This window comes from Rhipicephalus microplus, chromosome 9, assembly GCF_043290135.1.
Source record: "Rhipicephalus microplus isolate Deutch F79 chromosome 9, USDA_Rmic, whole genome shotgun sequence".
In the NCBI taxonomy this organism is placed as follows: Eukaryota; Metazoa; Arthropoda; class Arachnida; order Ixodida; family Ixodidae; genus Rhipicephalus; species Rhipicephalus microplus.
In genome coordinates this window covers 78,523,374-78,538,846 of record NC_134708.1, presented here as the reverse complement: position 1 = coordinate 78,538,846, position 15,473 = coordinate 78,523,374, and the positions used below count along the sequence as shown (strand labels likewise).

General features: G+C 45.3%; 1 protein-coding gene across 1 annotated transcript in view; it reads right to left on the bottom strand.

Moving 5' to 3' along the window:
• Positions 1 to 2,486: 2,486 nt before the first annotated feature.
• The window catches only part of LOC119163191 (putative phospholipase B-like 2), a 40,522-nt gene continuing 27,535 nt past the window's right edge, over positions 2,487 to 15,473 (bottom strand). The window contains exons 11-12 of the mRNA XM_037415137.2: positions 14,833 to 14,992; positions 2,487 to 2,799 (exon numbers count right to left, since the gene is read on the bottom strand). Coding sequence (XP_037271034.2) covers positions 2,626 to 2,799; positions 14,833 to 14,992 — 334 coding nt within the window. The 3' untranslated portion in view covers positions 2,487 to 2,625. The remainder of the gene's footprint in view (positions 2,800 to 14,832; positions 14,993 to 15,473) is intronic.

Genomic DNA, 15,473 nt, shown 5'->3' with positions numbered 1-15,473 from the left:
GATGAATTATACCCCACATCGCTTGCTGTTCTCCACCCATTCCTTCTTTTCCTTGCTCCTAAGCTTCACGTCACCCCATACCCCCCTCTGCTCCCATTTATTGCTACAGTACTATGAATTGGTTACGCTATGCTTGGGGCTGCTTGGCACATCTTCTAATGATGGTGCGTACTCACCTTGTTTTCTCTCTAGAACAGCTACCTTCCTGCGAGCTGAACAGTAACCTCTGTAAAAAAGGCCGGAAGTGGCTCTGCGTGGTTAAACAAAATGATCTGCTCTGTTAATAACGTAATCTAAACAAAAATAACAGGCAGCGTAAGTCTTGTCAAGCTATCGTAGTAGCCATTACCGCCACTATTTTGCAAGCAGTATAGACGTTTTTTTCAGTCAAGCTCAAAGGGAAATTAAAACATAAATCAGTAAACACTATGATATATTATATGGTTCCATGTAGTCTGCTTAAAAATAGCTTAGTTCACTTTATTACCGGTTGAATCTAGATGGTATGCTGACGCGGTGCCGACAACTTTTCTGAGTGTCCTCCAAGAAGCTCAGTTGTCGAAGATGCATCGCCTGCCCACTGCCCAGGGTCAGCTGATGGAAGTGCATCATTGACGCGATAGCATCAAAAAACTCCTTCCGCTGAAAGTTCAGTCGGGGCGTCATTGGTTGTGAGCGAGAACTCGTCATCTTATGCGTGACCGAAAAATGAAGAACGTTGCCGAATGAATATTGATACATCGGAAATATTATTCACCAAATAATTATTCAGTAACTTCCTCAAGATAAACTTAATGGCAGTTGTTTACAGCAATAATTTTTACTGTATCAAATTATTGGCTCATCTATAACACAGAATTGTGTAATGTTGCACTTGACATATTTGTATTCCGATTCTAAAAGAGAGAACGAATTATTCGAGCGTGTCAGGCGCGCAGAAGAGCTTGCCACTCTCTAAAACAAAACCGGGACATACCACGACAATGAAGACACGAAGTTTACCTTGAGGCACGTCGTGGTGATGGCCTGTGATGAAAGAGGCAGGTCATCTCACTTGCACGAGCAAGCCGATCACCATGCAACTGCAGTGACATTTATTCCTTTTTACACCGCAAATGTACTCAGCCCTGACTTTAACGCTTCATACTTCAAATGATTTGAGAAGCGTTATTGTGACATCACTTATCACGAACTTTATGTGCATCATCAATTGATAATGTGTGCTACAGCTGAAGAACAAGTTCTTAACGCTAGGAGCTGTGGTTGTAGAGCTCGTCTTTAAAAGATGCCAAGTCACAATTTTCGCAACCATGCAACAGTAACAACAGCGGGATGTAATTTCAATAGAGATATCTTCAGTGGTGTCATTTCCTCAGGAAAATCCGAATAAGTATTCCAAGATTGCTTGAGCGAATGAATTAGTCTGTCTTTTGAAAATAGGTTGATTGATATGTGGGGTTTAAGGTCCCAAAACCACCATATGATTATAAGAGACGCCGTAGTGGAGGGCTCCGAAATTTCGACCACCTGGGTTTCTTTAACGTGCACCCAAATCTGAGCACACAGGCCTACAACATTTCCGCCTCCATCAGAAATGCAGCCGCCGCAGCCGGGATTTGAACCCGCGGCCTGCGGGTTAGCAGCCGAGTGCCTTAGCCACTAGACCACCGTGGCGGGGCTTTTGAAATTAGGTGGCAGTTTCGAGAGCAAAAAGCAACATGTTAATTTGGCAGAATGCACGCCTTTTTTTTTTGTCAACGGGCGTATGACCACCGACGCGCTGATCTGCTTGCGCAGGAGCAATGATGTTACGTATTTTGAGATGTTAGCTTCATCCTGTTAATGGAAAATCAGCAGGCAAACCACATTATTATGGCGCAAATAATGGTCCAGGAAAGAGAATGGTGACAGAAAAAAATTTGAGTCGTTCAATAATTACACCGATCCTCTCAGTGCTTATGGGCAACCACAGCGCTTAAAGATAAAGTTTTTACCGATTGTAAGCATTTTCATATCATAAGTTCGCCGTTATACAAAACGAGAGTACTGCAACAGCAAATGAAAGTGCTGTCGCTCTTTAACGAGTCTGGGCACTGCAGCAATATAGTTCATGTACAACTGGTAAAGAATCACAAGTGATCTCAGCGTTCAAAATGCGCTGTAGCAATATGCAGGGCATTTAAGTATGGTGTTTTTCCATGAATCTACACATACACAATTGCCATAGCATGGGTTCGTGGCAGGCCTTGTAAGAAGGAGATCATTGTTCGCGAATACTCTGTGCAGGGCAGTAACACAATGTAACTCACTGATGCAGACAAACCGTTTGTTTCCCACTGTTCCCTGTTGTGGGTATTTGAATGATGCAGTAATACTCTTCATCATGGCAGCTTGTAAGCTATTGGAGGACTGCTTTTCAAATGTTATTGTTAGATAGCCAGCAGTGCATAGCCAAAGATTAGAAAAATGGAATCGAAACAAAGAGATCTCTAAAGTATACCAACTTTGTTCTCCTTATACCAAAACTGAATGTAATCCCAAAAGTTATCCTCCATAAATAGGAGAGACTGCAGACGACCATTAGTTGACGATGGTTTTTTTTTAAACTCAGCTTCTACTGAACACCTATGTGCAGGACCCCCAAATGTTTTCCACGGGCGCAAAGTCCCACACGTCTGGATGCCCAACGTGACTGACGTTGAAGCCACTCTCGCTCCACTTGAAAAACGGCAACGGGAGCGCAGTCGGGGCGCCGACTCCGACGAACTGCAACTTCTTGAACTTCTCGTACGTGGTGAACTGAAAGAAAAACGTAAAAAGACACAGATTTGCCGCAAAGGCGAAGCAATGCACGCGATAACAATAAGTTCAAAGGTCACGCGAAGAATGGCAAGCAGATCGAAACTTGCCCTGCATTTCTGACCCACAAATTACTACCGAAACGTACACACAGGTACGAATGAACGCGAATAAGCCTCTCAGTTTTTTCTTCCCTGTGTCTGAAAATCGTGCTCTTTTTCCTAACGGAGACTGTGCGACAAATGCAGTGACCTTTTTGCGCCCGGTAACAACAATAGAATCATTCTAGTGAGAGCCCAAGGCGTGGATTCCTCCCCCCCCTCACCACAAGATAAGGGCGCGCACGTGAGCGTCCACCCCCTTCCTCTCTGCGCGGCAAAGTACGCGTGCGAGATGAGAGTGCGCGCGCCACCGCGTCATGACCATCTGGCGACGCGCGCTCATTGTGCCATTTCACTGGTAGTGATGAAAACACGGCCGTTCAACCGAGATGGACATCAGCAATGGTAAGTGGTAGATATAAGTAGCTTGCGTTTGAATGTTGAAGGAGAGGCTCCTTTGTGGCTCAGTGGCTAATTCCTCGCACTCAGAATTCAGAGGTCGGAGCTTCAATTCTGCGCACCGGAGTCTTTTTCTGAATTATAGTTCTTTTCTGTGAGATTTCTTATATACAAATGCGTATAGATATCCTGTGAATGACGGTGACGCTGGTGGTAAAATCCAGCCGAGAGTGTTCATATAATTACTATCGCAATAAAAACTGGACGGCACACTTGAAATAGAAGCACCTGCTGAAATTTACTACTCACAATTATAATACTGCCCAACAGAAGAGTAGCAGTCTTTAAAGAAATAGTAGCGTATCCACGGGGTGAATGATGGAGAGTGGGGCGAAGCATACGTCCGTCTATTTGTTCTTGATTCCATCCGTACGTACGTCTGTCTGTGTGTCCGTCCGTGCGTCCATCCGCCCGTCTATGTGTGCGTCTGTTCGTGCCTCCAAACGTCCTTCCGTGCGTCCGTCCCTGCGTTCGTCCATGCATCCGCCCCTGCGTCTGTGCAAGCGTCCATCCGTCCGTGCAGCCATCCATGAATCCGTCCATGCATCTGTCTGTGTGTCCGTTCGTCCATCTAGTCAACACTCCAAGTATCACCATCTCGCATCTTTTCATAATATATTGCGCATATAGAAGTACCGCCATCCAGCGGACATTCCAACGACTAAACGAGAGGTGGCACACGCACACTTTCTTACGGCTTGCGCTTCGTGTCTACTTCCCACATATAACCACATTGAGTTCATGGTATATACTAGTTCACTGTATTCATAGCACTGCGGCCCAACGCTCGCTAAACCTTTCTAAAACCGAGGAAGTTACGCCCAGCGATTATAACGTAGCAACCTTTTCTTGTCAGATAGTGCTCAATGTACATGCCAATGGCTGCTAATGGGAAATGAGAGACAGGAGAATTCGGCTTTTACTTTCTTACGGCTTGCGCTTCTTATCTACTTCCACCTTCAACCACTTCGAGTTCATGCTATACACTACTTCATTGTATTCATGGCACTGCGGGTCAATGCTCGTAAAGCTTTCTAAAGCTAAGGATAATGTTCTCAGATAATGTTCAATGTACATGCCAATGGCTGCTAATGGAAAATGAGAGATAGGAGAATTCGGCTTCCAGTTAACGTGCATGCTGTGAATTGTTTATTGTTCAACAACGCGCAGGTGATATTTCCTCTTCGTATTACCTTGCAGGTCAAAGCGTAAGACATGTTACGTACTACGGCGAGGGACGAACGGGTGCCGCTTTAAGGAGCTTCGCTCCTAAAATAGAGTTTCGGCCCAGCATTCATGAGTGCATTGGAAGCACACACATATTTGAGACGAATGGTGAAGTCTTAAGAGAACGAAGGGAGATAAACTTGGAAGGCTCGTTTCCTTGTTTAGGAATCCTTTACGAAAACCAGCTCACCAGCTTACCAGTTCATACGAGCTTCATCAAAAAAGACGTGAGTTCGGGACCCGTGTGTCTGGGTCGTCTTCGCAATGGTCATCTGCGCAGTAGCGCAGCAGTTGCGGGAAGAATAGTGAGACGCGTCCTTCCTGCTGGTCTTGCGGGATTTGCGATGTCGCTGCGGAACATGAACGATGTAAACGCGGAGAGGCTCGAGTTCGCTTCTAGTCAGGGCCGGGCCTAGTTTGGCAAATTCTGCTCACTAAGCCTCGGATGCTAGTGGTATACGTTCTCATTTAAAATAAAATGCATTGCCATGTGATTGTAACTTGCCGCGTGCACTCAGAGCTTTATTCCACATCTCTATGGGTGCGCCAAGGTTTCGCCTGGACAATTTCGAGAATTCATAAGCATCGGCTGTAATTTTCATAAGATATTGTCATGCTGCAGGAGATCACTGGAGCCAAGAGGGGGAGGAGGTAGAAGGGCGCGTGAGCAGTGAGCCTCTGGGAAGTTAACCATCCTGTACCAGGCGCTGCACTAAGTGCCTCTCACTTTTTTTTATTTTGCACATATATCTATTCTATTATTTATCACCTTTTTATTTATCTAAAATACTGTATACCCTCGAAGGATGTTGGGAATACAGTATGTACGAAATAAAATGGAATATTATGTACGAACAAATTCCGAACAACGCTGAAAACTTCGGCTAACTCACAAAGAACAAATATGTTGGAGTCGAGCTAGTACCAGTCAATAATCGAACGAGGCAGAAAGAAAACCTGAATGCATAAATTCTCTTAGCATAGTGGAAAATACCAGAAGGATGATACATACGTGGTGATACTCGGGCTGACGGGTGCAAGTACGAAGTTTGAATTATATGAATAATGCTTTCTTATAGATTTGATACAGAAACTTTAGGCGTGTGATAGACAGGTTCTGAAGGTTAGCCCTAGGAATTAACACAGTCACCGATTGCGTCCTCTGATAGCTCAAAAAAAAAAACGTAGCTGTCATTCGCAGGATCCTTTCTAGCTCATCAACAACATTTTCGCTGTGTGGATCTCATATAATACAGGTATATCGGACAGTTGGGCGTACTAGTGTTTTGTAAACCAACAGTATTGTCTGAAACAGATCATCTCTTAGCTTTCGCCACAGAACACCCAGCTTACGTCCATCCGAGCAACTAATCTTTTTTATATGCTTGCTCCAGGCTAGATTCGAAGGAATTTAACGCCGAGGTATCATGCCTGACTAGATCGCTTAGCTTCCTACTTTTTATTTCATAGGCAAACATCAATGGTGCTTTCCTATTTGATACCATTATGCATAGTGTATTGTCGGAATTGATTTTCATTTCAATGGAGGCGGAAATGCTGTAGGCCCATGTGCTCTGATTTGGGTGCACGTTAACAAACCCCAGGTGGTCGACATTTCCGCAGCCCTCCACTACAGCGTCTCTCATATTAATATGGTGATTTTGGGACTTAAAAAATGCCACCAATCAATCAATGAATTGATATATTTTCATATCCCATTTCTCCCACCACTCGTTCACAGCAAGCAAAGCAACATTGAGGAAGACATGGTCAACAATACTTTATAAATGCTTTTTATAAATACACACAGTCATCCGCGAACAGTCCCACATGAACGGAATAGTGAACAGCTTTTGTAACACAAATATTTAATTTTAAAAAATTGGCCCCGTAACTGCATGTTTCTGCAAATGTCGTCGAAAGACGATAGTCTTACGTGTTGAAAGAATAAACAAGACATTTATTTGATGTTCTGCGCAAGAAAATTGGTAAATGGTGTTCTGGAGGGGCTTTATTAGAGTGCCTAGAGCGTGCAGTAGAGGCGAACGAGCGCATCAAGTCACGTCACACGTGAGACATTAGCGCCATCTGGCAGTTATTTTGGAAAAGAAACACGTGGCTCTGAGACAGGTAAGCGCCCATCTCTGAGATGGTAAGGTGTAGAACGCAAGGAAACGGGTAGGTGCCACCACCGTCTCGTCTTAGCAAAGCGTTGGAAACACTCGCCTTTCCGTGCTAGCGTTGCGTGATCAGCGCAGCATGATAAGCGCTACGAACCTTAGAATTACTTATGTATGCGTTTTCTAGTAAAAGATGCACATGCAGGATATATAGGCGTTGTCATAGTGCCCCAGACATGCAGAAAAATTTTCTGCAGAATCTGCAGAAAACGAAAGTAATGTACAGCAACCTCGGAAAACAGCAGCGCTTCGAGATAGGCAACAGTGCACTTTAAGTTTTAAAAGACTATGTCTACTTAGGGTAGGTAATAACTGAGGAGCCAATCCACGAGAGTGAAGTAACTAGAAGAATAAGAATGGGGTGGAGCACATTTGGCAAGTACTCTCAATTTATGACAGGTAGATTGCCACTATTCCTCGAGAGGAAGGTATATAACAGCTGTATCTTGCTGGTGCTTAGCTACGGAGCAGAAACCTGGAGACTTACAAAGAGGGTTCAGCTTAAACTGAGGACGACGCAGCGAGCAATGGAAAGAAAAATGGTATGTGTAACCTTAAGAGACAAGAAAATAGCAGAGTGGATTAGGGAACAAACGGGGGTTAAGGATATCACAGTTGAAATCAAGAAGAGAAAATGGACATGGGCCGGGCATGTAGCGCGCAGACAGGATAACCGCTGGTCATTAAGGATAACTAACTGGATTCCCAGAGAAGGCAAGCGGGTTAGGGGGAGACAGAAGGTTAGGTGGGCAGATGAGATTAAGAAGTTTGCGGGTATAAATTGGCAGCAGCAAGCACAGGACCAGGTTAACTGGCGGAACATGGGAGAGGCCTTTGTCCTGCAGTGGACGTAGTCAGGCTGGTGGTGGTGATGATGGTAATGATGATATATAGCATTTCTTCAACAGCATCCAATACGTTACATAGTACGATACATAGTTCATTACACTATGACCATATAAAAATAACAAGTTCAGCTCCGGTCTTGTGCTTCCAAATTCTTCGTTATTGCCCAATGTGAGCGACATGAAACAAAAATGAACGCCTACCAACGCACCCGAGTCATCCTTCTTTTAATAACTATAAATTGATCTGGTTTATGGAAGTACTGTGGCCTATGAAAAGGAAAGCGAAAAATAGTAAGCAAGCCTTGTCACATGAATATGAGATGCTTGCTCGACTCAAGCAGACTGCCCGCCAGCCTCTAGCAATTACTAGACGAAGCACGCGGTAAGCATCATCTACAAATGCATATTTTCTGTCGTACAAAGGACTTTGTATAGTGCCACCTAGATGGCGTTCTATCCTAGCGATTTTAAATCACTTTTTATTTGAGAATTTTGAACAGACTGGTGCTATTGTTAAGGACCATTGCAGATAGCCAGTGTCAGCTATATAGCAATGCAAGAAAGAAAACTGCTACCTTATGCTGCTTTTCGTAAGCCCGGACTAACCTGATATAAAACTCTCATTAAAGATGCTAAAAAGACAGGAGGGCTGAGATGTCAGCTAGCGATGGGAAATTCGTTAGCAGGAGTTGTTTGCTGGAGCCATTGTTTATACAAGTAGAGTCTTTTTTTTTCAGTGTCAGTCTTCAAAAGAACAAGTCCACTTGCCGAAATTTCGGCTCTAGTCTACGCACCCAGTCTACAAATTTTCCTTCTCTTTAAAGATGCACGCTAGATATTTTTGGCTGGGTCTCACCTGCCACTATTGTCCCCAAAATAGGTATAAATATTTCCGAAACAGATTAGATCTGTACCTCAGTCATAAATATGACATGGTTGTAAGCGCCCAATAAGAGCGAAAGATATTATCTTCCTAGAGCGCGGGGAGTGCTGATAAGCCTCCAATTACGATTACCCCCTAGATGCAATCGCGTCGAAAAGAAACACGAACAGCTTATAGCATGGCTTTCTTTCTTCCATGTCGAACACCGACGAGCCCTTACTGTCACGAGGCAAATCCGCAATATTACCACAACGCTATAATCGACTCTCTAAGTTCCTACCTCGGTGTGCATATTTTGAGAGCCAGACACGTTCGGCTGACGTTATGCAGTAAGATAGCCACCCGCCAGAGCAAGATTCTGGCGCTACATTGATGGCGACTGTTGGCTGTGATTCACTTAGCAGCAGTCAGTGTTGTAATTCAACGGTATAATAGTTGCCCTATCTGTTGTCGGCGTTTATTTCCATCGTGTGAGTACATCGAACAAAGCATAGACAGAGAGAGAGAGAGAAACGAGAAAAAAAAGAAGGCAGGGAGGTTAATCAGATGCTAGAATCCGGTATGCTACCGTACTCTGGGGTTGGGAAATAGGGGGTTGGAAGAGAAAGGGAGAGTTAAAAAATAAATAAGAGAAAAACACCAACACACACGCACACATAAAATCAGTCCACTCAGAGGCATTCCGTCTGGCCAGTAGTTCGCAAGAAGCCCAGGAGCGCTTGCACGGCTTTCTTCTGTGACGATGCGTCATAACGATGGCGCAGTATACTTTCTTCTGACAGCGGCTGGTCATCTAACCTGTTTAGTTTATTAGAAAGGTGTTGTCTTTCCAGGTTGTATTTCGGGCAGTCACACAGGATATGTCGAATGGTCATCTAACCTGTTTAGTTTATTAGAAAGGTGTTGTCTTTCCAGGTTGTATTTCGGGCAGTCACACAGGATATGTCGAATGGTTTCTTCATCTCCGCAGTGTGCACAGTCGGGCGTGTCGGCCATACCTATGCGGAACGCGTACGCACGGGTAAACGCGACACCCAACCATAGTCTGCACAGAGCAGTAGCGTCGCCTCATCTCATTTTTGTTCGAAGCTGTATGCTTAACGTTAGATCAAGGGATCGTAATCTTGCATGCGCAAAGAGAGGCTTATTCCAAAGAGCCATGGAGCGTTGGCGAGCAAGCATGCGGTGCCTTCTAGCAGCGTCCATCCTCGAGAGAGGTATTGACTGGTTGTTGTCTTCTGTATGGGCTGAACGGGCAGCTTGATCAGCTCGTTCGATACCGATAATTCCACAGTGGCTTGGCGACCACTGAAATAGAACGTGGTGCCCGTTTCCTGTTATATGGTGTAGCATTTCTGCTGTTTCAAATACTAACTGCTCGTGTGGACCACGGCGTAGATTTGACAGAAGTGACTGCAGTGCCGCCTTGCAGTCGCAGAAAATCGTCCACCGTTGCGTGCTTTGGTTGTTAATGAAACGCAGCGTAGCGCGAAGCGCTGCATGCTCTGCTGCCGTTGTTGTGGTTTCGTGAGCTGTCCTGAGTATGATGGTTGTGGCGTGCATTGGAATAACGACCGCCACAGTTGAGCTGTTTGGCAGGACGGAGCCGTCGGTGTAGACGTAGGTGCAGTCTTGGTATTCTCGTACAGCAGAAGTGAGGCGAGCTGCTTGAGGGCTGGTATTGAGAAATATCATTTTTTCTGGATGCCTGGTATTATCAGGTTGATGACTGGCTGTTTGAGGCACCACGGAGGAGTTGAAGGTCTCGCCGCGGGCGTAAAACCAGTTGGTAGGCAGTCACCGTCTGTAGTTATTGTTCGACAAAAGGAAGTATGAGGTCTATCCGCTGGTAGAGAGGCTAGGTGATAATGGGGAGTCCGGCCCACGTGTCTTATGTGTGTCCTCAAAGCTTCAATTTCAATATGGGTCTGCACGAGGTGGTCTTTGGATATAGCTATAGTCACCATTGTTGAGGCACCCTGAGGCAGACCTAGACATATTCAAAGCGCCTGTGCCTGAACGCTTTATATCATGCGTCGACTTGTTTTGCTGGCGTTTGATAATGCAGGTAGACTCTATCGTAAAAAGCCAAGGAAAAGCACCCTGTACAGTCGTAACATAGCATTAGGCTGCATTCCCCAAGTATTTCCAGCGAGAAACTTGAAAAGATGGCATATGCCTGTCAATCGCTTTTCCAAATACGACACATGAGGGCTCCATGATATGTCTCTGTCGACTATGACACCCAGAAATTTGTGAGATCGACGATATGGTATATTTTGACCGTTAATTGACACTCTGTAATTCGACATGGGTTTGCGCGTAAATGCCAGAAGAGCGCACTTTCTGGAGGAAATTTTCAGGCCTCGATTGCGTAGATACGAAGCAGTTGCAGTAGCAGCTCTCTGTATTTTCGCTCGTAACTGCAGGCGAGTTACGGCAGATGTCCAGATGCAGATGTCATCAGCGTATGTTGATAGATAAATATTGTTTGGTAGGTGCGTATGGAGAACGATTAGTGTTATATTGAATAGCATGGGGCTCAGTACACCACCCTGAGGGACGCCACGACAACTGAAATGTGCAGACGTGTTCCCGGTCTCTGTACTCACAAAATAGGATCGCATTTGGAGATATCTGTGTATCCACTTAAACATTCGGCCACCCACTCCAATCTCTTCTGGTGTGGTAAGGACGGCTTCATGTGTAACATTATCATAGGCTCCTTTGACGTCACGGAACGAAGAGTCGCAAAGACGCTTATGGCCTTTCTCGTGTTCAACGTACGTGATTAGGTCGATGACGCTATCGATCGATTATCGACCACGTCGAAAGCCAGCCATTGCATTTGGGTATATCTCATGATACTCCAAGTACCACTCGAGTTGGCCGAGAATCATTCTCTCCATCACTTTACCCACGCAACTAGCCAATTCGATTGGGCGATAGGAGGAGAGTTCCAATGGTGATTTGCCAGGTTTTAGCAGTGGTACTAGACGACTAGTTTTCCAACTTAAGGAGACAGTGCCCTCTAGCCAACAATCATGATACAGCTGAAGTAGAGCTATTCTCACATGCTCACCCAGATGACACAGGGCTCTGTAGGAGATTCTGTCAGGTCCTGGTGCGGAGGTACGTTTGCATGAAGCGAGTGCTGCCTTGAGCTCTTGAATGGTGAACGGGGACTCCATGCAGGAATCACATGGTGGCAGACAACTGCTCGAAAGTGGTCAGCTGCTAAGTGCTGTAGTTTGCCCTGATAATCCGGCAAAAAACTCTTCAGCACCGTCCACATCTGGTCGATTTTGGTGAAGGGCTAAGGCCTTGATTGGTGACTTCTGAATGGGGGATTACCGCAAATCTCTAACCGTCCTCCATATCTGCGATAAAGGCTTACGAGGGTCTAGTGACTCGCAGAAATTAATCCAGCGTTAGAATTCTAGCTTGTCCAACCGACGTTCGATCTTCTTCTGCATATGTCTAGCAGTCCGTAAATCTTCTATGTCCTTCGTGCGCCAGTTCCTTCTTTCAGCTCGTCGTCGCAGGGCTCGAAGCCGCTCCAGCTCTATGTCGATGTCCATGTTTCTTACAGGGCATGGGATCGTACACACAGTCTCTTTTACAGTGCTCTTGATGGCCTCTTGTAAATCGGATATATGTTCTTGGCATTGGTCTTCCATACGAGACTGAAATTTTTTCCAGTCCACTCTTTTAACCATGTCACGCACTTTAGGAGGCGACAATCCTCTGATCTTGACGTATGTTGGAATGTGATCACTGCCATGCGTTTCTATATCCGTGAACCATTCAGTATGTTTCACTAGGCTTTGCGAAACAAAAGCCAAGTCGAGACAGCTACTGTATGTGGAGCCGCGTAAAAGTGTAGGACTGCCATCGTTCAGTAACCAAAGTTTGTTGTCGGAGGCAAAAGACACCAAGTTTCTGCCCTTCATGTTGGTATTCTGAATTCCCCATAATGTATGATGGGCGTTAAAATCCCCAATGATAACACACGGGTCAGGAGTTAACGCTATGATGTCTCGTAATCTTTTTTGATCGAAACGGCTTGATGGTGATAGGTATGCGCCAATCACAGTGATGTTGAGCCTCTTCTTTTTCATTCTTAAACATATGCATTGGTTTTCGTCATCAGGTGGTACAGGTTGAAGGATGTGAGGTCTCGGCGAATGTACACCAGAACCTTGCTGCTTTCAGTAACAGTAGACGACATAAAAGGTTCGTATCTCGAGAGTCGTATTACACTCGATAAGTTCGGCTCACAGATGACGATTACGGGAAACATATTGACGTACACAAATCGACGAAAGTCACCAATGCGCGATCTCAGTCCCCTGGCATTCCACTGCAGTATTGCTGCTTTACGAACCTCATCCCTGAAAGACAGTGGTGGGTTAGCCATGGTCTACTATAGGGCTGCTAGCACTGGACTAACGCGTCCAGTACTTGAAGGGCACTTTTGGCTGGCGGTGTATTCATGTCGCTTAAAACACGCGAATGGTGTCCACTAATGATCTTAACATCACCATCACGCGATGATCTGGCTTCCCGGCTGTTGCAGCATCTTGTGCTTGTTCTTGAGGTGGCTTCTGTTGAGGCTCAACAGGTCGTGTAGGCGGCTTCTGTTTAGGCTCAACAGATCTTGTAGGCTGAAGGGGTGGCCCTTCCTTTGCAGAGAGAGATCTCCCAGCATCTTCTCTTTCAGCGCAGATGTTTGCCATGCTAGGAGCCGCGCCTGTCAATTTCACTTGAGTTTCTGACTTTCTCGTTAGATTTGCACTGTCCTTTGTGATGACCTTTGACGGTGACCGCGCCTTCGCCTTACTTTTTGCGCAGCTTCTCTGTGAGTCGAGTTGTCTCGCACCATTTGCCTCAGAATACGAATCCCTTTCCTAATCTGAGGACAGTCCTTGGGGGAAGCACTGTAGAGTTCCTTGGCAGTTGGGGCATTTCAACGTAGTTGCATTACACTCGTCTCCTGAGTGGTGTTCAGCGCATCGGGGGCACACTGCGGAATTTCTGCAAACGCCCTTTACGTGGCCAATCTTCTGGCACTTGAAACATTGCATAGGCTTCGGAATAAATGGGCGAACCTGGTGACGGAAATGGCCAACCTTCACGTAAGAGAGAAGACAGTCACCCTTGAACGTTATTCGCACACAACGAGAGTTGCCTAGGCGACCAGCATGCACAATGACGTTGTTTTCACTCACTGGTTTTATCAGTACAGGAAAATCTTCATTGGCGATTTCAGTGTCTATATCATAGATAACTCCTGTTACGGTGTCACCATTCGCTGGTATGATGGATCGGACTTTGATGTTTCCCAGCTCCGACACATGCTGTAGCGTGTTCAGTGTACTCAGGTTCCCCACGTCGATTGCCAAAATATTCTTCCTCGTGTTTATCCTGATGTCCTTAATCGTGTTAGGAACAATGATTTCAAGGTACAAGGAAAATGCTTGCCTGTTGAGGATGCGTAGATTGGCAGTAGTAGTCTGCGGCACAAACAGAATGGAGTGAGGCCATCGCTGAGGCGCTGTCTTCACAGTGGCTGTACTTGATGCCGATGATGCGTTCATGATTCTTCGTTTGGCCTTGCGGTAGAGCACAGGTTCGAAGCCGTCTTCCGAGGACTCGTAGTCTGATGCAGAGTACAGCTCAGTGTCCTCGCTCTCACTAGATGCATTGCCACGCTTTCTTGAAGCAATGGCCGGGGATGAACTGGTACTGGGCGGGATCTCCGGGGATTGTACATTCATCACCGCGATGTAGGGGGCTGCAGACCCCGCTGTTGCGCTGTGGAACGCAGAAAATACAGCACAGACCGCAAGATGTGTCCCACAAGAGAATCACTTCGTCTTCTTCACAAAGCATAGAGTTTCCTGCAATAGTTACGAGTAGGAACTTCTGTGCTAGTATCTATGGGAGTTGCAAATAACGGCACTTCATTCAGCACGGGATCAATAAGTGGTACACCAATTAGCCCAGTCTTCGATCTTCTGGCTCCATTCTCCTGGAGCCACTCTTCCGCAAGACGGCGATCAGCAATTTTCAGTGGTTACACTTCCCCACCTTGATTCATTACGCTCATGAATTTGTATAGGCTTGCGAAGTTCACAAAGGTCTGTTCTTTTATTTGAGACAACACCAAAAGACGGGAATACACAAAGCCACACGTGTGTTCGAAGCCCGCTAGCACGAAGACTAGGCAAATTTGCGTACTACCAGTCATTTCTACGATCGCTACACAATGACAACGCTAGAGTACCCTCCTCTTAATTTTAGGCAACTCTATGACACAAAGCACCGGATACCTTTGTGTCGATGCCGCCGGCAGGCAGTCGCCGCATTCCAGGGATGTCGTATTTTCCTTGCGGGTCCAGAAGGTCATAGCGAGCCATAATTGCGTACGCCGCGTTGTAAGGGGGTGTACAGTTGCAGCGGGAGTACGGATCATGAGTGTAGTCGTTGTACCTAGAAAAAGATAAATTTAGAAGAGACATCTTCAACCATTCATAGGTGCTTTTTTTTTAGACTCGCCACCCTGCGGAATCAAGTTCTGACTTCACATTGCTCACTTTTACTGTGGCGTAACTTCTGAAACAATCACATCATTGAGCAAAAATGTACAAAAACACTGTCCGTAGAAATATATATATATATATATATATATATATATATAACAGAAAGTATTAATTATATAATCGATAACTAATTCTAATAAAGTTATATATCTAATGAATAACAGAAGTTAGAAAGGGAGAGTACCTCTACACTATCATAATAATATATGTACTGGTATTGCTTTTTTTACAGGGTTACAAAATGCATGCATCAGATGACTTACAATTTTTTCTGTCATAAGTTCAAGTGACAAACTATTTTACCATTATGACGTTTCTCTACAAAACAATTGTCCTATGAACAACAAGATGATCTGTATCTCTCCACCCCC